The following is a 19,465-nucleotide window of genomic DNA, read 5'->3' on the forward strand; positions in this document are numbered from 1 at the left end:
ACAGATTCCTACATTACTTGAGAAGGTGCTGATCGCTCTACAAGACAAGGCAAATTGTTGGTCGGATGTTTAACCGAATTCGGTAAATGTATTTGTTTAACTAGATTTAACGTTTTCATCATTTTTTTATAGTTATATTTTCACATGATTGATTAGAGGCGGCATTTGAAGAGTCAGTTTGACTTGAGCGGATAAATAGAGGTAGCAGATGCCTGGCAATGGAGGAGGATCATGCGATTATATTGACCATATCTTCATAGAGGTCATGTAAGCTGCCATATATAGTGCTGCAGTGTAAGAGGATATGCAAAGTGACACAAAATGAAAACCAAGACAGCGCTAAAACAGGGAGAGGTGTGGAGGAGGTGTGACAAGAGGAGAAAATGGATTTCACAAAGTAGGTGTCAGATATCACATTCTGTGAAAAACATTATGAAGTAATAAAGTGGTTTGTTTCAGGCAAACTCTGAGGAATATTGCTTACAGAGGGGGAAATGTTTTTTCAAAAATAATGCAGAAAGCGAGAGAGAGGATGGCAAAACAGCTTCCAGGCAGGAAATGGGCTTCACGGCTTCCTGTGCAGGCGTCAGTGAAGTTAAATGTTACACGGAAACAGAAAATCCTGTAGTGAAAGGTCATCTTATTTCACATTAATCCTCCAGTGGCAAAAGTAGTTGGATTCAACCAGTTTCACAATATATGTGTCAACTGGCAAATAATAACTTGACCTACTCCACATGTCTGAGATGTTGGCGTGAACGACAGGCGCCCTGCAAGAATGAAAATGAAAAAACCTTTTGTTCACAGTGAATGTTTTACTTGGATTCAGTTGTAGGGGGTTTTCTGCTCCTTGTTGGGGACAATCGTATTAAGCGACAGCATTTAGTACAAAAGGGACAAGCCCCCATCAACTAACCTGGTCCTCATCTCCGATGGCAGCAATGTATCCCAGAATGCTTTGCATCTCCTCCTGCGACATGCCCTTGCTGATGTAGTACTTGATGAGGCCACAGAGAGATGCCCTGATGGTACGAATGTCATCCTCACTCAGGTCACTGTCTTTATTACTGTTCTTCCTACAGAGGAGAACAGATGATGGGGAGGTTAGGTGAGAAACATACAGAGAAAATACAATACATATAAAAGATGTATGCATTTTAACTTTGGGTTATGGAGTCTCACCCGTAATAAAGGCGTATGGTGTCCAACAAAAACTGGACTCCGTATTTTTTCCTAAACAGTTTCCTGTTGTCTTTGATGACAGTGGACATGTACTGGATGTGACCTTCATAGGGGAAAAAAGCAAGGGCACAGCTCAGAAATGGAACAGCTTCAAGGACGCGCACACACACAATATGGCAGCATTGCATCCAACAGCACAGGAGGTGCATCAACAGATTCCTCTTTCATCATTTTAAAGTATTCTGAGACTTTGCTGACATTTATCTGCATCTAACACCTTTTGTGAAAGTGTTTTACATGTTTTCTAACAGGGAAACGCTGAACAGTCAATCTCACCAATGCGTAGAGGGAAGTCTCCTTTGTTCCAGATGTTGAAATTGAACAGTAGATGTGTGTGAAACTGCAGCAGCAGAGCCTGGTTCTTCTCATACGTCACCTGCTCTATCAGCAGCTGCATAGCGACGAGCACGCTGACGTCCACGTGACCCACCGGCAGCTACACACACACACACATAAACAATAGATTGTATTTCACTACTGCTAGTTTGATTATACACATATTTACAAGCACACATGCAAAATAATGGCCCTGTTAAAACTTGGTATTAACATCTGTCCTGCAAGATCCCCTGATGGGCTCATGAAACATAAAGAGGACATCAGAGTAAGGCACAGGTGATTTGAGAACAGGCCTTTCAATAGAAAGAAACACATAAAAAAGGTGTCTAATATGTCCCATAAACAATGATGAGACTTGTTAGCGAGCATGTATAGAGCAATGTGACACCCATAACTCTCTCCACAAACAGATAAGGAGCATGTTGGAATGGGAAACACATTAGTGGTATATTTGAACTTTCATTTACTGGGCGTGGTTACTTTGCCTCGAGCAACTATTACTGCATCTGATTTCTTTTGATCTGGGTCTCTGTGGAGGCTTGTACTTTTCCGTGGTGCATATGCCGACTCGGAGTGGATTTCCAACCCCTCGATAAGCAAATAAACACAGAGGCACTTGGATCAGACAAAAGATAGAAAAAGAAAAGCGGGGAAAAAGGAGTTGAGTATTAAGGAATGAGTGAATGAGGACAAACATGGATCAAACAAAGAAAAACCTCCATTCAGGGACAAAAGCTATCTGAGGTGAATCAATGTCACAAAACAAATACCTTTTGAAGCAGTGCTCCCAATGTACCCACACCATGCGAGTGGAGCAGATTCTCCTGGTTGATTGGGTGTCTCTGCAGGAAGTGCTTCAGCACCAACAGGAAGGTGGCCACCAGATTCTTCTCCAGACGAGCCTCTGAAATGGAAAATCAAAATTCCTTTTTTACAACTTGCTGTTCTTTGTCTTGATGCAAGAGGTAAGAGAAACGGGGAAATCAAGAAATAAATGATTGCATGTTGTGGCAAAAACAGACCTGAAGCTCTGTTGGATGGGAGAATGACCCAGTCTCCATCAGCTGGCGTGGTCACATCAGGGGTGATGAAATCGGACCCAGCTGCAGGATCACTGCCATGTTGGTCAGGCGTCACCAGTGCCAACTGCTCCAGTATGGGGAAGAGCAATGGCAGGCCACCCACGCAGTTGATCATATCCTGCAGATAATACAGCAATGCATTATAAAAAAATCCATGCAATACAAGTTAGAATATTCCTGTGAGCACAGAACAGATACATGACAACATGAGCTGCATATTCCTTCCCACCTTGATATCCCAGTTGACAACTTTGTTGCCAGTTAGGCGTCCATGAAGCATGTTTGGAGACAGATCTAAACAGATGGGGTTTCTACAAGCCTGTAGAAAGAAGGATCATGCTTAGTTATTTAGTATTATTTAGATAAAATCATTCTTTCTTTTTCATTCACTAAAAAATACAGGGAACACTTGTATGACTGTCTGAATTGACGCAATAAAAACTCAAGAGTCCCAATCTCTGTTCTGTCTACATGTTTGATTTCAAAGCTTTAAGGAGGTGGGGCTGAAACTGCAATGGTTGAAACACCTTGGGTGAGTAGTGTAGCAGCAATTTGGTTGAGAGGTCACCAAGTTCTGACTCCTGGACTTTGAATGGAGAGATGCAGTTTGGACCTGTGTAAAAAAAAAAAAAGGAGTGAGAATGTAAGAAAGAAACAAAAATAAAAATCTAACAATGTTATTTTTTCATTTCTGATTCCATCATCTCCTGCTGCTTACCAGAACTACAGAAGGCTTTTATATGATTGGGCTGCAGGGGTTCATGGAAGACCATGACGTTCCCCAACTGTCCCTGCAGGGATGTGGGGCTCCCCCACTCGCTGTCCTGTGTCCCTGCAGAGATGAGCTTCGTCACAGACTCAGGCTTTCCCCCGAGCAGTCCCCCCCAGGTCTGCGGCGACAGGATGCCGCCCAGTGAGGAGCGAGTGGTGGGTGTGGTGGCAGAGGAGAAGGGAGGATCTGGAATCTGGGAGGGCGGGGGTGTCGTGGTGCGGTGGCCTGCTGAGCCAATGCAACAGGACGTGAATGGCTTTGGGGGAAGAGAGCAGAACGAGAAGGAGTCAGCAAACAAAAACCTTCATGATGTAAATAAAACTGATTAATACATTAGAAGCAGCACACTGCAGGACACACATCATTTCTTGATGGCAGGCCTTTTTAGTGAATTATTCCATGACTGCAGGTCTCACCTCTGTCATGGCGGGATACTTCAGAGGGGCAGACAGTTTCTGCTGACCATCAACATAAATGTAGACAAGACTTTGTCCAAATGGCCTTTTTCCTGGTACATGCACCACACCGATGCTGTGCTGTAGAAAGAAAGACACAAAATCAGTGCTATTTTATTGGAAATTAATATTCTTTCAACATTTGTATATTTCAGTGGCCCCACCCTTTTGATAAATGAAAGTTCCTAAAGCTGACTCACCCAGAGAGAGTCACAGAAGCAGTTGTCTGGCAGCATAACCGTGACATACTCCTTCTTGGTGCATACGGCCACCACCAGCACGCCCGCTGCACTAATAAAGGCCTCAAACCCCGTCCCTCCCGGGGTAAAGAAGCTGTACAAGATGAAATAAAGGAAAAAACGCTTTATAAAGGTGTTGACGTTTTTATGCATGTGATTTTATTATCACGGTTCAAAGAAAAGCAGAAAAGCCAGAAAACTTGGTATTATGCTATGTTCACATCACAACTTTTCTCATCTCACCTGTAGAGCTGTTTCCTCTTGTCCTTGCTGGGTGGACCCAACTGGTCCTGGTCAAGAGACAACCAGGCAAGGAAGCTGAAGGCAGAGCCTGGCCAGCGTTGCACAGTTGGTACTGCGATGCCTGCCATGCTGGGTGACAGGTCAAAGTATTGCATGGCACTCTCCAAGCCCTGCTTGCGTACCATGGCCAGGAGGGCTCTCAGGGCAGGACTTACATAGGGGTGTGCTTGGCTGGACTCTGGGGGTCTGAGGAGGCGCAGGAGCCCCAGCAATTCCCTGGCACTCAAGGACTGGGAACCCAGTGAGCCCACCAGGCCCAGAAGGCTCTCAGCACAAGCTCGATGTAGTCGTTGATGGCTTTCCAGAGCGGCCAGTGCTCGCATGACCATGGTGGCATTGACACAGGTGGCACGGGTCTGGCGATTAAGGCAGCTGAGGCGTCGGAGCCAATCGGCCGTAAAAAGTTGCAGCTCAGATAAGTCCAGCTCCGGGAGCCACTGGACCAGCAGTAGTAAGGGCTCCACATTACTTATGCCCAAGAGCCCCACGGAGGTGTGCTCACCCTCCACCGCCTACACACAAATGGAAACAGTTACACAGACACAGACACAGCGGGCAAATATCAGAAAGTTAGAACATACTTCAACAAACCAACAAATATTTTAAAAAAGCAAACAGGCCGACGAGGTCTACGAGCACCAAACACGATGTTTCTCTCACCATATTCATCAGCTCCTTCAGAAGGTGTCGGGATGGTTGGCCGAGTGAGATGAGCACTTCATACAGGTGATTGTAGCCAATCCTCTCCTTGAATACCTCCTGCAGGAGTGGAAGAAAACAGAAGAAGTCAAATTTGTTGCACTGGAGCATGAACAGTATTTTTATGACAGGTGTGCATAAGTAGTGGATAAATAGTGGATAAAAGATATTAATAAAAGATAATAGCTCAGAAAACACATGGGAATAGGCAGCTTAATTCTTGAGTGCAAACTGCATTCAAAACATACAGTAGTTAGTCGACATAATCTGATTTTATTTCAATGAATGCATTGAGGTTCCTGTTACCTTTGCAGCTGGTGATTTGTGCATCACTGTTGTCAGGGCTTTGATGGTTGCTACAGCGAGGGAGTCTAGTCGCCCTTGAAACACCTGAAGGAAAATCACGCAGGTCAATCACTGGTGACAAATGATAGGACACAAGGTCAATCTCCTCTTAATCCAAGTGAATGTTATTTGTATCTTTTGCAACGAGCATGCATTCAATTTGAAGCCACATTCACGTACAAGGTTTGTGATGCTAAAATGATAATGATCAACTTATTTAAGGCTCTGAAATCAACATGCATCACACTTGGAGGAATGAAAGAGAGACTTAGGTGGATGCCTCGGGGCTTGATTCAATTAGTGTGCAAGTTAAATCATTGATGATGGTTAGAGGTGTTTTCACTGCAGTAGGAGCTGGCATAAAAGCTTGTACTGCAGATGGTAAGGTGAAAATAAGGAGAGAGTTGTCTTTCTGCTTCAGGTAAAAAATAATAATAATAGCAGGATGATGTGGCTGAAGCAGGAAGCGCTTGGGCTCGGTCAAAAATAAATAAAAACACCCACCTCCACAAACAGACAGAAGTAACTGACTCTTTTTCCTCACACTGACACACAGAAGGCATGCAACCCATGAAACACAAGCCAGACAATGAAAAAATACACAAACACATCTCCATCCAGCTCTGTCCTGCTCATGACCAACGCGTCACGTTCGGGGGCCACTGAACTGGACCCCTTTATTCAATTCACGTGCAGCCGTAGACTGGCCAAACCTATAGAGAGTCTTGGACCAGCTGGAGAGGGACTGTGGCAAACAAATCAAACACTGAGATCATCGTCACCGAGTCCAGATCACATCAAACCACTGAACTCTGTGCGAACACACACCAGGCCAATGTGATAGCATTCCAGTGGAACCCATAGTACAGGCGTACCGCAGAAAACCAGGAAAATGTGGGGCGGGGAGGTGGGGAGGGGGGGATGAGGAAACTGAAAACGTCAATAATATAAATGAGATAAAACAAAGGCATACTCGTCTCTCCACAGCAAGACAATTTAGTAACTTGGGTTAATTGCAGTGTTCGAATTTGGTGTTTTTAACTAAATAGCTGCTGTAGCGTATGAGAATTTAACTGGCGATCTCTGGAATGAAAAAAGCTTGATGCCTGATTAACACACCAAGCAGGAAGCAGCCGCATCTGCCGCTGCATCGGATTACAGCTGCTCTACAACAAAGACACATTGATGTGTGTGTGTGTGTGTGTGTGTGTGTCTTCATGCAGGTTTGTCCACCTGTATTCCTATTATCCACATCAATAGAGGGGATTATACCTGATAAAAGGTGGCTCTGTGAGTAGGAGGTACAAAGAGTAGAATGAAAGCTGGTCTACTCTGAGGGCAACAAGTGACCTTTCTGTGCACATGAGATGATTCAGTGACAGATCTGACTAGTTGACATGACACCATTCATAAAAAAGGGAGCAAAATTAAACACTACATTTTTAACATTTGAGGTATCGTCAAAAACGTAAATTTGAATTTTTAAGCAGGTTATGCAGATTGCATATATGATCAATAGTGTGTTGAGTGCCAACGCTATGACAGTTTAGTGATTCAATGAGTGGATAATCTTTTTTCTATTAAAATGTGACCCAGTTACATGTCGCAGTGCGAGTGTCCTGCTGTGGAGAGGCTTTGTGGCTCTGGTGAGGTCAAGGTAGTGGGACGTTGCAGCAGTAGCGGGTGAGGGGCAGGTGGGTGGATGGTGAGGGGGTTCAGGTGAGGTGGGGTGGGGGCTTTCTCGGCGGTACCTGAGTGTCCCTCTCTGCTGTCAGTAACCTGTTGTTGGTAATATCTTTCTGGTCCTTGTCTGCTGCCGTGCACCTAGCATTAACCAGCTGACACACACACACACACACAACAGGCAACATGTCAAGATAGCAATGTAGGGAGGTTGATAGACAAAGAAAATGGAGACAAGGAAGAGACAAGAGGAAGGTGCAGTGGGAGGAAAGATGTTGGAAGTGGAGGAGAGGGTGAGCGGTTAAGGTTTACAGCCATGACCCTCAGCAGGGTCTCTGTGAGGAGGCGTGTTGGTGATCCAGCCTTGCTGTGGGGAGGTTAACATGCAATGTGGGAATAAAAAGCTCGTTCTCACACTTTAAGAAATACTAAACACGACGTACAGCTAAGAACAGACCTACACTTAAAATACTTATCCACCAACCAGATATATAAGTGATTAAATCAATACTTATTGATGAAAATGTCTTGAGGAGAACAAGAACAGTCTATTATATTTTAGTTGGGATTAACTTTTAGCCAGTCTGAGTTTATAGGTCTGCTGTCAATGTGTGTGTCTGTGAGAGATATGTAGAGAGAGAGAGAGAGAGAGAGAGAGAGAGAGAGAGAGAGAGAGAGAGAGAGAGAGAGAGAGAGAGAGAGAGCAGCCGAGGGCTGACTGAATCAATTTGCATAGCTTTGGAATGAAATAAGATTTTCCCCATTGAAAAAAATCAATATGTGGCGGTCAGTGTTAATATTGTGGCGGTGGCCATAAATTATTCAGTTTAAGGGGAAAAAAGACTTTGGGTTTATTGTGAAACTGTAGCGGCGCAGAGGACGTCAGCTAAAATGCTAAAAAGCTAAAAATGTGGCCACATGCAGACCACCTCCAAATGTGGTCTGAGTGATCAGATCTCAAATCATCCTCAATGCATCTTCACACCTGAGCTCAGATCGCTCAGGAGGGATGTTGATACCAGGTCTGAATGGGGGGGTCAAAGTCAGTTACTGGATCTGACCATGTCCATATTTATTACTCTCATGAGGAGGCGGTGGGAAGCAAACGTCCTTTCTTTTGTAATATCAGATACAAGATATTATCAAGTGCTATTAATAAGTTAATATTTAATTTTGCTGATATAAACGAGAACAAATATTTCAAAAAAACAAGATCCAGCCATACACATCCCTGTGTATTCAGGTTAAATAAAAAAAGACTTGTGCAGTTACCTTGCTGTTCTGCAGCAGTCGTGTCAGATGCTCAAAACAGTTACTGTTGAGGAAGATGGCTTGTAGAACTGGCCTGTCTGAACACAGGAACATGTCCCTGATAGTGTCTAAGAGACAGCAGGAGTGACAGACAGAGGCAGATAGACAAAGAGACAGGTGGCGAGAGGACGTCAGACACAGAGAGAGAGAAAAAGAAGCACAGAAATAAATCAGATGGTGGAATGGATCGAATTAACCAATACCAGCTTCAATCTTTGCAAATAGACTCAACAAAATGGAACAGGTCAACAGAATAGACTTAATATCATAAAAGTGTAGAAGAAGGTCACCAGTATTAAATCCCTACCTAGCATGTTCACTTGCAGCGCCACAAATCGGCTCTCCCAGTGCCGGCCCAGTGTTGGCACTCTGCCCTTGGCCTGCTGCTGCTGCTGTAGAGCAGCAACCACAGCTGCCGGGTCTGAGTTGAGCAGCTTGAAGTAGTTTTCCAGGACTGAGGCGATTTCCACCTGCCGCTGATCTGAGCTGGAGGCCAGGAGGCGCTGTACAACCTCTCGCAGGCAGCCCAGAGTCAGCAGAGCCTTTCGGTCGGGGGCCTCACTGTCCCAGTCCTCGCCCTCGTCTGAGGAGCAGCTACCCATGGAGCAGTCGGCCAGCACCCGCATTAACACCTCCATGGTGGCCGGAGAGATGGCAAGCAGAGCGTTCCTCTGCCAAGGACAAAGGTGTGGAGGGAGGGAAACAAAGTGAGGTGCGGGAGATGAGAGGAGAGGGAAGGGTACAGCCATGGTATAGTTAGCCAGAGATTTATCAAAGCATATCTGACAATAGAGGAAATAGATGCTGCACATTATGAATAAAAGTGGTTGGGAAGTTTTCATACTAAATATTTTACTTCCTCTATTTGCTGATTGGAGAGAGGATTATGCTAAAAAGTCGAATGTACTTACTAAACTACATGCTGTATCCCGTTTGTTTATTGTGCACACAAACAGAAATCTAAATTGGGAAGTTGTGGTTTGATTGAAAGAACATGCTGGAACTATTTTTTTTTTTAGAGTAACAGAAGCCACAGCAGCCCCCTCGCAACTTGTATAAATAAGCTGTATAGAAAATGGATGGATGGGTAATTTGTGGCCAAAGAAACTGGAAGCCTGAGTAAGCAGCTTTACTTTGACTGAATGAATGTGGTATCATGTTTGAACACTTTCCAAACAAATCCATTACCAGCTGGATTTGAATCAAGCCAATATCCTGTCAGGTAAACACTGACCTCCAGTTCATCCAGATGCTCACCTGATCACCGGCTACTACGGCTCCAAACAAGTGCAGCAGGCAGCATTTCAGACTCTCCTTCAGGTGCTCGCTCTCCTGGAAGCACTCTGGGAAGAGGACACACACAAAACACATTTCAGCTATGCAAATACAACATAACCACAAAGCAAAACTATTCCCAACTACGGTCCCTGCACTTCTGTCTATAAACAAAACACGCAAACAGACACGCCTTTATCTTCTCTGTCTCATCGATACACACACACACTCACGCACGGAAGCTCAGTGATACCAGATAAGACAGTTAGCACACACAGTGCAGGCATGTGCCGGTCCTGCCAGTGACCTCTGGGTCAGTGTGGTCCCAGTCATCCATTAACTCATCTGTCAACAGGTTCAATTGGTGAGAAGAATCCTGACATCTTGGCTCCGTGATGTCTGTTTCCTTTATCCCTAGCATGCCACAATTAGATTTACTTAATCCACAACATTTTAAGCACATACACTAGGGGAAAAAAGTTTTCTGTATTTACAGTTTTCCCCCCACACTTGCTCTTTGCATGTAACACACAAAAGCATGAAAATGCACGGGGAGAAGCACACACACAGTCTGTCAGGTTTGGCACTGGGTGTTATCTCTAGGAGAAAACCGCAGCAGCCACACAGGGCAGAATGGAGTGTTTGTTTAAAATGGCCGCCAGTGTCGCTGGAGTGCCTAGACAGACACCATTCGCTATCGGCTCATCTCGCCGCCTTGCAAACAGAACATGGACACAAAGAGTGGATTCAGCTGGACCTGAAGAGGAAAGAGGTGGAGGCGGAGGGAGAGGGAGAGGGAGAGGGAGAGAGGGAGCGAGTGACGGCATGGGAGATAAAAAGATGGTGAAAGAGGAGCTCATGTGATAACTAGCTGGCTTTTTTATGATGTAGAAGACTGTGTCCTCATCCACACCCAAATGGCTACTAAATGCAAAGTATGAAGCATAGACGGTAAATGGAAAGTATTTATACAGCACTTTGTCTTATTGACTGCGCAGCCGTCATGGGCAATTTGGTGTTCAAGGTCTGGTCCGAGGACAATGCAAAGTGGAGGAGCCGGGGATCACCCGGGGATCACCTTCTGGTTATGGATGACCCTCTCTGCCGCATAAGTATTTACGTGGAAAAGAAAGGAGTGAGAAGTGGAGTGAAAAACAAGAGACTTACGGTAAAAGAAGGGAACAAACTCAACAGTGAGTGGAGCTGCCTTGTACTTCTGTCTGCTCCTCTCGACTGTACCCAGCTGCTCCCTGGGGAAAAAAAGGACAAACCGTAAAGAATCATGAAACAATAACAGCAAATTAAAAGGATAAAGAACATTTTATTCTGCTTTTGTATTCTTTTCTATTGGATGTTGTTACCCGCAGGTTCGATGCCTCCAGTTGCGGTAAGGGTCGTAGAGGCTTTCGCAGAATGCCAGCGCATGACGGACAAACTCCTCCGCCTGACTCTGGTCTACCATCTCCTTCTCTTTGGTCTTGCTCTTGAGCTGCATCAACACACACAAAAACGTGTTGTCATTCAACAACATAATAACAGTTCGTGCCACTCCTCAGGCCAACATTTGCCAGGCAAAAAGATTAATTGAGAAATTAGAGTAAAAAATAGGGCAGAGTCAGACCTGCTGAATGTAGAGTGTTGTCATGTTGATGATGAGATTGATGTAAGAGCAAGTGCCAATCTCCTCCACGTTGGACAGGTTCCTTTTAGAAACACACACACACACACACACACACACACACACACACAGGAAGTAAAAACAGGATTCATAGGATTTCTTCAAATAGAGCAGCTTTACTATAAAGCCGTCGTGAGACATGAACCCCAGACAGGTTTTTCGTTCAGCATTCAGGCGAGGAGTGCCGCCTGGATAAAGCACGCAGAAAGCAGAACATGGTGTATAAATTCTGCTTTTGAAATCAAGTGTTTTGTTTAAAGCCATAAAATCGTATTGTCTTTACAAGTTGACGTCTTTGTTGGCGTCCTCCACATATGACACCGCTCTTTCATCTTTTTTATTTTTATTGCAACCATCATCGACACTCCCGCTCGCTCGCTGTGAATTTTCTGTGCTTAGTCTGAGGGTCTGTCAGGAAAAGTTCTGGAAATTGTCCAGAGCAACTGACCTTGACATTTGCACTCTCACACACATTTCAGAAAACTTTCCAGACTTCAGTGCATGTCTGAAAGCAGCTTATGTGTATGTTTCCTCTCCTCACCTGCAGATGATGATCAGGAACTTGAGTAGCAGCAGAGCCAGGTTTTGTTGTTCAGGCTCCAGGCCATCGGAGGCTTTCTGGACGCACTGCACCAGCTGGTGGCGCAAAACCTGCAGTATGTTGTCTGGGAGGAGGGTCAAAACCGGGGGAACCTCCTCTGGCCTGGAGAAATAGACACAATCAACAAAGCAAGATGAATAGGAATCTCCAGTAGAGAGAAGGAAAACCTACTGCACCAGACTTATATCAAGAGGTTCATTATGGAGGCCTTGCTGCAGGAAGAGACCCTGCTCTGTGTTCACTGAATTTCACACACATGCCTGCATGTATTCAAGGAAAAACAGCATGTGACAGAGAAAGATCGAGAGAGAGAGAGAGCAGCCAAACCAATGCAATGAATGTCAGTGGGAGCGCAGGACAGATGTGGCAGCTGTGGAGGAAAGGAACAAAATGAAGGAGGGGGACAAAAGGTAAAGTGGCAGAAGCGAAAGGAAGATGAAGGAGGGAGTTCGAGTGAAAGCAGGAAATGGGAGATAATGACTCAAGGGAGGGGGGAGAGAAAAGAAAGAGATGAAAAGCTAAACAGATAGGAGACATATTCCTCCGCCCCACTTCACCCTCACACGACCCTCCTTCATGCGATCACAGCTGGCAGCTCGGCCGTGACATCAGCAGACTTCACCTTTCTCCACATGCACAGGTTTTCTTATGTTCCCATGCCGACACATATTGGAGCATAACCTGCAACTTAATGTGTCCTCTCTGCACAGAAGCATCTGATATGGCCGTGCTACAAGGTTTGTGCTGTGGAGGTCTCACAGCGTGTGGTCGCGCAGTGGTTGATGCATAGATGAAAAGGTAGTTCTTAGCCTACCAGGGATGACCTTAGGCACATATGGTGCATTGTTAAATGTATTTGGAAAATGGAGTAAGAAGGGTTGATAGGTGAGAGTACGGGACTAGCAGAAATTAGATAGCCTCCACCAACCAGTGCAGTTTCAGTCTTCAATTCTGTTGCATATACAACCTGATGCATTTTATTTTCCCAATTAGTTTTGGATAAACCGAAAACAAACCGAATTTCTTGCGTGTTCAATGATGACTAATCTAACTAATACATATATAAACATGTTTGTATCATTTATAATGACCCTCAAATGATTGAATATGGTCAGTTTGCCAGTGGTTACCTTGAAGGTGGCTTTTCAAAGTCCACATCTAGGCATTGCTCATAGGAGCTGATGAAAATCTCCAACCATAGCTTCAGGTAGTCAGGATCCCTCTGAGAAATTAAGAGAAAGAGAGAAAGAGGAGTGAAGAGCAATTCAGAGGAAGAGGGAGAGAATGGTTAGTTGCCTTTGTTCGAAAAAATGGGTAAAACTGTTGGCAGCTGACAATTTGATTACATTTATTATGCATACATAAGTGATCTCTGTGACTTCCACACTTATGCAACAATAAGCCACAAGCTTAGTAAAAACAAATTGGGCTACAGTTGCTGAAGCATGTGAAACACAAAAGAGCAGGAATGTCTCAGGTGTGTGTGTGTCTCGTCTTTTTAGGGAGCGGAAGCTAAAGCATGCACCTGTTGGGAGTGGAAAACAGGCCTGACTACATTCTGAGGCGGGGGGGGGGAGTTTAGCAATCGGCTGATCTGCATTTCCTAAATTCCTGGAACCAGAGACGGATGAGAAGGCAAAATCAGCCACAGAGGAACACTGGCCTGGCTCAGCCGGGCCGGGTCACAGTAAAGCTGGTGTAAATTCCCCTCATCCGTCAGGAACAAACACAAGAACTACAAACACACGTGACTTCACTGCAAAACTGCTCGACAAGCAAGATGTGGGGACTATAAAGTAAATAAAAAAACTAATGGTGTAGAATAGTGTCCGTTTTTATGACCATCATCATTGCTTTAGCTGACAATAAACACAGAAATGAGTCACTTCTATGTCACGCATTTGTCAACACATGACTGTGGCAGATTTGCTATGTCCTGGATTAGGGAGTAGAAGGTTTTACCAGCAGGAACAGAAAGAGACAAAGCTGGACGAACAATAGTCATTGTTCTGAGGGAAGCTTAGACTTTAATCATGTTACACTTTTTCTACGTGTGAAATTACATGGCAATTATTCAGACAAACCTATTTCCATTTATCTTGTCGGACAAACACACTCAATGGATCTGACTAAGAGGGGGATATGAAATAGAGAAAAGTAGCAAATCGTCAAACAATTCCTGGAGTCTAGTGCATGTCGAAAATCCAGGGTTCAGGACGTGTGAATAAACTATCATACAGGAGTAATCACTTGCACACAACACCCCCTGCAGATCCTGTTGGGGCCATCTGGAGGGTGCCAATAAGCAATGTGGGTCAAGGAGGGCTGAAGAGGTGATTGGGGCAGATTACAACACCAGTCAGTGTATTGTGCTTTTGGTAGCATTGTCTGAACAGTATTGGTTATGGAAGCCATTAATTCAAATTATAATTTGAAGCTACTTTGTCATGCCTGTTCGTCCAAAACAGAAACTTTTGAGACTCACAGGAGTTAGATGAAAGTTAAAACCATTAGAATTCACTCAGAAGAGAAAGTATCTGCAGTAAATTATAAGATAACCTCTCCTATCCTGAGGCGAAGATAACAAGCAAATAAAGTGGAGCAGCTTTAAAGCTACCCCAGGAAACAAACAGATGGGGAACGAGAACAAAATGCAAATTAGGACAAAAATAACAGTGCTCATGTTCACAGTGGGTTTCTAATGGGCCTATCTTGACTGTATCTGGCTTTAACGTATTTTATTTTATTATCAGTGTTGTTATCTCTTCCCTATAATAAAGTTATCCCCACCTGGATAGCACAAATGGCCACCGTTTGTTCTGCTTGAAAACTAAAGAATGTGCAGATTAGAGTTTGAAAATGAATAGAAAAAGAGGGTAAGGGGTTCTTAGGATAGCGGTGCCATGTGGCTAAAGAGTGGGAGTAGGAATTGAGAGGCTGACTGCTTCTGTCTGCGTGTCAGAGTGGGAACCAGCCAGAATGAAGCAGGAAACCAGCGTCTCTGCAGTTCCTTGTGAAGTCATCAGAACAATATTGAGACGTTGGCCTCTCTTGTGTGTGTGTGTGTGTGTGTGTGTGTGTGTGTGTGTGTGTGTGTGTGTGTGTGTGTGTGTGTGTGTGTGTGTGTGTGTGTGTGTGTGTGTGTGTGTGTGTGTGTGTGAGTCAGAGAGAAACAGAGAGGAGAGACATAAGAAAAGAGGGAGAGGGACATCTGAATGGAATAAACAGCAGCCACGTGTGAATAACACATTCTGTTGAGAGAACATGACATGTTGCCTTTGTGTGCTTCTTTTTCCTGTGCTACTTTAAAGACCTGCATGAATCACTGACTATGGGGAGAAAGCTGTTATTTAACTTCAGCGATAGTCAATTGTCATACATATTCATGTGGATGAAAACTGCATGACGATTTGAGCCTGCAGCTTCACTCCATACACTGTAAATAAAGATGGACGACACGTCTCCACTTCCTCCCACTATCCAGAAATAAAGCCAAAACAGCCCGGATATGAAAGCTGCCTTGAAGCCAGAGTCTGTAAAGTAGCGATCGCTAGCAAGGCCCCACCGATACACGTGCTCGACCAAACATGAGTCAGTCTCAACTGTCAGTCATGATGCTTCCCCCTGTTTTTATTGCATCAAATAACTAATTACATCCAAACTTAACAGTAGAATATGCAACGAGAAAACATCTTTGAGGAAAACTTGTTTGCCGTGTGTGTGTGTCAGAAAGAATGTCCTCTTTTTAGGCAGCAGCTCCGGAGCACAGATGCCCATTGAGTGTTTGGACTGGGGCAGGCGGGGACACACCCTGCTCTGCATGGCTCTGCTTATCCTTGGCCTTCATCACTGGCCAGACATAATGACCTTAATGTACAAGTAGGAATCCTGACGCAACAACAACAGTCACCTTGTCCCAACTCTCACAATCATGTAGTGTCCCAGAGTGTATAAAAAAAAACACAATTCCCACGAGAGGATCACATGCCTCTCCGATGTATATCCATTATTATTTATTTTCTTCTCCATCACAAACCTAAAGATCTGTTTAAGCTGACCTCTGTAAATCTTGCCAGCAACACAGATCAATGAACTTCATTCTTGAAACTGTGATCCCCATTGGCCCACAGAAGGGAAGTGTTACGCTGCCCTGAGTGAAAGTGCTGGTTGGGGATCAATGTCTATAGACAGCTCTCACTCATTTTGATATGAGAGACGCCACACTCTGAAAAACACGAGATATGTGCTGACCTGCTCTGTGATATCATAACCTTCCAACTAACAGCATGTTGCCAGCACTGCGTCATAGCAACCGATAAAAAAAGATAATAAGTGATCTAACTAGATGTCAGACTAAACAGGTGGGAAACTGATCTGACACATACAATCACCAGATGAAAACAATCTGTTAAAAGAGATAATCCACATGGACTATAAATGAAGGTTCCTTTGGCCAAAATAATTGGCTTACTAATAAGTTTTACTGCCTAAAGAAACCAAGAGGCTGAAAGGCAAGTGAAACAGAAACCACATAATACCAAAGTCAGCCACACTTTAAACACATACAATAAAAACAATAATTACTACTTTAATAAAACTGTTATTGCAAAAACACCCTGGGGCCTTAATGTCATTACTTTCTGTGGAAAGTCATCACCAGTAGTTTTTACAACGAACTGAAAAGGACACAATTTGATTTCATTTATCTGTTATGGTTAGGTAAATGCTTGTATACACAGTGCTGCTGCAGAAGTGGGCAGCCAGACAAGCTCCACCTTTCCAGACAGGCGTGGTGAGACAACTGGTCGGGTGGCTGCTCGCTTAGTTTGGGTGGCTGTGGGTGACCTGGCTTGTAGAAGAGGCATGGAGTCACTTAAAAAAAAACGTCCAAGAAAGGTCCACTCCCTGTTGGGTTTTTTCAAGACTTCTTCTTGTGGTCGTTCTGTTCCTGCACCATCACAGCCCGGCAGTCAGTGACAACTCCTCGGGCCGTGACGTCACCGCTGGGGGTGTATATATATAGACACTGGGTGGGAGGGGTGCAAGTAACATGAAGCATGTCTGACACACAATATCAGTGACATCACTGTTATTCAAGAGATATACATAGCACAGAGGAAAATGAGAAGCATAGACTGCAGGGAGAAGCAGTGAATAGGAAAGCTAACCTGAGGGAACAAACTTTGCATACCAGCACATAAACCAGTTCCTGAAAGTGTGTAGCTTGTGTGGCTGGTGTACAGACACATGCATTTATGTGTCTGTGTCTGTGTGTGTGTCTGTGTGTGTGTGTGTGTGTGTACATTTATGCAGAGATTAGACCGTAACAAGCAAACGAGCAGCACAGCCAGACAAAGACCCAAGTAATCTACTTATATAATATATTATATACTTGTACAACTATGTGAAACTTTGGAACTTTCTCCTCGTCCATCATTTCCTGCTCAACTGTTCAATTTCATTTCCACTTCCCTTCCCCCTCTCCCCCCGTCTATTTTCCTTTCGCTTCTCTTTTGCCAATCCTCTCACTAAATCATGACTCCCATTCAGTGCAGGGGGTTTATGCAAATTGCTGTTGGTTGGTGCGGGGTGAGATCAGACAGGATGACTGTTTCTGTGAATCTTCAACCAGAAAGTCCTGGTTTGGTGACAATTTTTTTTAAAAGACTGCGGATTTCTCCACTAGAATTCCAATACTGGAATCCCGCTGGAGGTTGAAATGACTCCCTGTGTGTCTGTTGAGGCGTGTTCCCTGTGGTTGGGCATTAAAGGGGCTTTTCTGCAGCAGACGAAACGGCTTTAAGAGAGTAACTGGCATTATTCAGGAGGAGTCTGCTAAAGCCTCCACTTTCTCTGACAAGCCCTTCTAGATGATATGCTGGTGAAACAGAGCGGAGAGCTGCTGCAGGGTTGTGTTGTTGCCACCGTGCACCATCGGCAGCCAGCGGTTTCCCTCTGCTCGGGGGACAACACACAATGACAGGCAGCTAAGAGGATCGCTTGTTACGTAACTGTCTTAGCCATCGGCTGTGACGTCTCAGCCCTCTACAGCTCCAAGAAGCTTAGCCATTGCAACTACTCATTGTTAAAATTCTCACATTATAAACCCTCTGAATGATGTCCACTTGAAAGGAGACTGAGATTCGAGAGCTTTCGGGTCAATGCCAGTGTTGAAGTGCTGTAAATAAAAACATGAGACATTTGTGTCCTGCCTCCCACTTGCTCTGTACATTTTCCTGTGTATTGACGCTCACCCAACAACATCTGATCTCATTATCAATAATTGCACATATTGACCAGCTGCCTCTTCTGACTTGAAACACAACTTTCAGCAGAATTATTCCTCACAAGCATCACACATCGGTTTAAGAACAAACCCACAGACTCTTCCTTTCTTTCAGCAGGAGGAAGCCAATGATAATCAGGTGCACAAAGGTGATAGGGTTAGGGTTCGGGCTACACAGAGATATGGAAGAACTACGGTGGGATGGGGCTGCTGGTGTCCTGGTGTTGGAACAGGATGAGCTGGTTCTAAAACAGCAAGCCTTTACTGTCAACAGTACACATCTGACTTGACTCCTCCTCGGGGGAAGAGCTCCAGCGTTAGCCTCTGACATTACAGGCAGTCATGTCTCTATTGTTGTCAATCATTACACAGACAGAGGACATGAGGGGAAGGAGAGAATGAAACACTTTCCAAGTCCTCTCTCTGAAGAATTTAAATTTGAATTTACTTCCATGTTAAAAGTTGCAGTACTATGGTTCTATTTGGACTGAAATGTCACAATCTGTCCATCAATTTAATTTAACCACCCAAATGCCAACTACATTCAGTGTCGTAAACCCTGGATAATGTAGGTAGATTACATGTGTTGTTAGATAGATGACGTCTTGATTTCTCGCGCACAGTTAAGATAAGATAATCATTGCTTGAGACAACAAGAGGCTGCGAAGGGGAGGTGAAGCACTGAGGTTGCATGTAGAACCATTAACCCTTTGGTGGGACCCAGGGGGTCTCAGGGCTCACATAGAGATATTCCTGCAGGTTCTCCTCACAGGCAACATATCCTGGCAGCACACACATACACACACACACACATAGCATAGAGAAGCTCCGCCGGCCATACCTGACATTTCAGCTGCTCGGTGAGGGAGACACATTCTGCAGCACACATATATATTTTAAATGCTTCTCTCTCACCGTCTCTTTTTGCCTCACGCAAAGATAAATACTGGCCCTGTGGACCCTGGCTTCCAGCCAGAATGAAATGAAATGATCCTTGGTCGCAGTTTAATGCTTAGTCAATGCAAATACAGACTCCTGCTAGAGCAAATGCAATGTGTATGCTGGCAGCAATTGGCGGCCTTTTAGCAAGTTACTGTGACAAGTCAGTGCAGGCAGCAGTGTGCCTGAATACTTCTAGTACCTCTGAACCCACAA

General features: G+C 44.5%; 1 protein-coding gene across 4 annotated transcripts in view; it reads right to left on the bottom strand.

The window, feature by feature from the left end:
* nbeal1 (neurobeachin-like 1) overlaps window positions 1–19,465 on the bottom strand; it is a 33,315-nt gene that overhangs the window by 11,568 nt on the left and 2,282 nt on the right. For 3 of the 4 annotated variants that reach the window (XM_034605560.1, XM_034605559.1, XM_034605558.1), the window contains exons 3-24: window positions 13,155–13,246; window positions 11,965–12,126; window positions 11,367–11,448; window positions 11,107–11,234; window positions 10,913–10,995; window positions 9,728–9,813; window positions 8,778–9,141; window positions 8,432–8,538; window positions 7,228–7,314; window positions 5,438–5,521; window positions 5,093–5,191; window positions 4,373–4,944; window positions 4,091–4,223; window positions 3,852–3,971; window positions 3,382–3,691; window positions 3,191–3,276; window positions 2,893–2,982; window positions 2,604–2,781; window positions 2,352–2,485; window positions 1,519–1,678; window positions 1,183–1,285; window positions 917–1,076 (exon numbers count right to left, since the gene is read on the bottom strand). In XM_034605560.1, the coding sequence (XP_034461451.1) occupies window positions 917–1,076; window positions 1,183–1,285; window positions 1,519–1,678; window positions 2,352–2,485; window positions 2,604–2,781; window positions 2,893–2,982; window positions 3,191–3,276; window positions 3,382–3,691; window positions 3,852–3,971; window positions 4,091–4,223; window positions 4,373–4,944; window positions 5,093–5,191; window positions 5,438–5,521; window positions 7,228–7,314; window positions 8,432–8,538; window positions 8,778–9,141; window positions 9,728–9,813; window positions 10,913–10,995; window positions 11,107–11,234; window positions 11,367–11,448; window positions 11,965–12,126; window positions 13,155–13,246 (3,420 nt within the window). The remainder of the gene's footprint in view (window positions 1–916; window positions 1,077–1,182; window positions 1,286–1,518; window positions 1,679–2,351; window positions 2,486–2,603; window positions 2,782–2,892; window positions 2,983–3,190; window positions 3,277–3,381; window positions 3,692–3,851; window positions 3,972–4,090; window positions 4,224–4,372; window positions 4,945–5,092; window positions 5,192–5,437; window positions 5,522–7,227; window positions 7,315–8,431; window positions 8,539–8,777; window positions 9,142–9,727; window positions 9,814–10,912; window positions 10,996–11,106; window positions 11,235–11,366; window positions 11,449–11,964; window positions 12,127–13,154; window positions 13,247–19,465) is intronic. The other variant, XM_034605561.1, reaches the window with a different exon arrangement.

Source organism: Hippoglossus hippoglossus, chromosome 2, assembly GCF_009819705.1.
Source record: "Hippoglossus hippoglossus isolate fHipHip1 chromosome 2, fHipHip1.pri, whole genome shotgun sequence".
NCBI lineage: Eukaryota > Metazoa > Chordata > Actinopteri > Pleuronectiformes > Pleuronectidae > Hippoglossus > Hippoglossus hippoglossus.